Source organism: Octopus bimaculoides, chromosome 25, assembly GCF_046866305.1.
Source record: "Octopus bimaculoides isolate indiv1 chromosome 25, ASM4686630v1, whole genome shotgun sequence".
NCBI lineage: Eukaryota > Metazoa > Mollusca > Cephalopoda > Octopoda > Octopodidae > Octopus > Octopus bimaculoides.
Window position 1 is genome coordinate 1,748,342 of NC_142952.1, and position 1,671 is coordinate 1,750,012.

Consider the following 1,671-nt stretch of genomic DNA (forward strand, 5'->3'; position numbering starts at 1 on the left):
TTTTTGTGTGATTTGAATGAGGTCCTTATGGCTGCTATTTCTAACGTCTCGTGCGGCCACTTAGAAGTACATTCATCAACTCGTGTTTAATGTCGTGTGCACGTGTAAATGTTATGTACACATGTGAGGCGAATATTAAGATGAGCGGTTAAGAGAAGAAGGGGGAGTGGGTTTAGAAATAGTTAAGAAAATAAAAGCGGTTGGATGGTGAGAAAAAAAATGTCTGTATGAGAGATTAAACTATGACTGACGGAGGTATTTCCTATCAATCACTGACACTGCTCCTCGCGCCACCACCCCACCGCGCTAATTCAATACAGCAACAATGTCCCAACTCCCACATCCACGTTAACTTTTTTTTCATTGGATCATACCCACAACTGACAAATTATTCGTATTCTTTATTTGTTAAGTGAAGTCTAATCAAAACTCAGCTTTGCATAGTTGAACTTCTAGGTGTGTAACACGCTTTGCAGGTTCTATTTGTTGAAAGAAAACAAAAAACAAACAAAAACTATTATTACTGTTTGTCAAATCCATGTCGTCTGCTAGCTCCTAAATGCACAAGAGAACGATGAATCATTTTGGTTTTAGATTTCTAAATTGCTAGGCGTATATTTTGGGATTATTTTTCCTTGTAATTTGCAGTTTACTGTTGATAGAAAATCTTATATTTCTCTTCCATATAGTTTGGAAAGACTTGAAGTCACAAGGATTTTTTTACCAATTTATATGCAGTGTAAGCAGGAACCAAAGTTAGATATTACATTAAAAAAAAACACACATACACACTGTCAAACTTAAAAAAAAACCTATTCTATAATTTATATATATATATTTATATAACAACTTTTCTTGGAAAATTTTGGAAATCCCACCAGTGTCTGGATAAATTTCAAAGAAAAAAATTAAAAATTTATTTCTTTTCAAAGAATTGTTCAATTAGGAAGTTATAACCCACAAAGGATAAAGAACAAGAGAACGAAAATCCAAAACAGACGTAAAAAAATTACCTTCTTAATTGGTCAATAAATCGAAAAACGCAATTATTACAGGATACATAACAAAAACAAAATGGCAGTAAAACTACGACTAATCTTCTTTTGGATTCTATTAACAGTAAGTACTTTTTCCTTTTATTTATTTATTTATATATTTTTTATGCTGTGGCTGTGTTGTTACTTGGTCATTCGTTAGGTTCCAGGCTGATCGATCCGCCGTAGTCTTCCGAGTTAGCAAGGATATATTCGAGGGAAACAAACAACAAAACCAAGGCACTCGTCCGGATACTTGTCCTGTCTTGGTTTTGTTGTCCTTTGTGTGTGTGTGTGTGTGTGTGTGTGTGTGACTATATAAATGCAGAACAAGGAGGAATGAAATAGTCCGAGGGCCGCACGAGTCTACCGAACGTAGAGTAATATGCCTTTTTATTGAAGCTGCAAAAGCATCACAAACAATGCTACTCAGAGTTTCATTTTTCCGTTCGTCGGACAGTTGTCTTCACAATTTTATTCCAATCTTGATCACAACTGCCCGACGAACGGGAACGTGAAACTCTGAGTAACATTGTTTGTGATGTTTTTGCAGCTTTAATGAAAATGTATATGTATGTATATATATATATATATATATATATATATATATATATATATATATATATATATATATATA

General features: G+C 33.8%; 1 protein-coding gene across 1 annotated transcript in view; it reads left to right on the forward strand.

Annotated features, from left to right (window-relative positions):
* The first annotated feature begins 404 nt into the window (after positions 1-404).
* LOC106875889 (uncharacterized) overlaps positions 405-1,671 on the forward strand; it is a 19,555-nt gene continuing 18,288 nt past the window's right edge. The window contains exon 1 of the mRNA XM_089341973.1: positions 405-1,119. Within this exon, the coding sequence (XP_089198099.1) occupies positions 1,075-1,119 (45 nt within the window). The 5' untranslated portion in view covers positions 405-1,074. The remainder of the gene's footprint in view (positions 1,120-1,671) is intronic.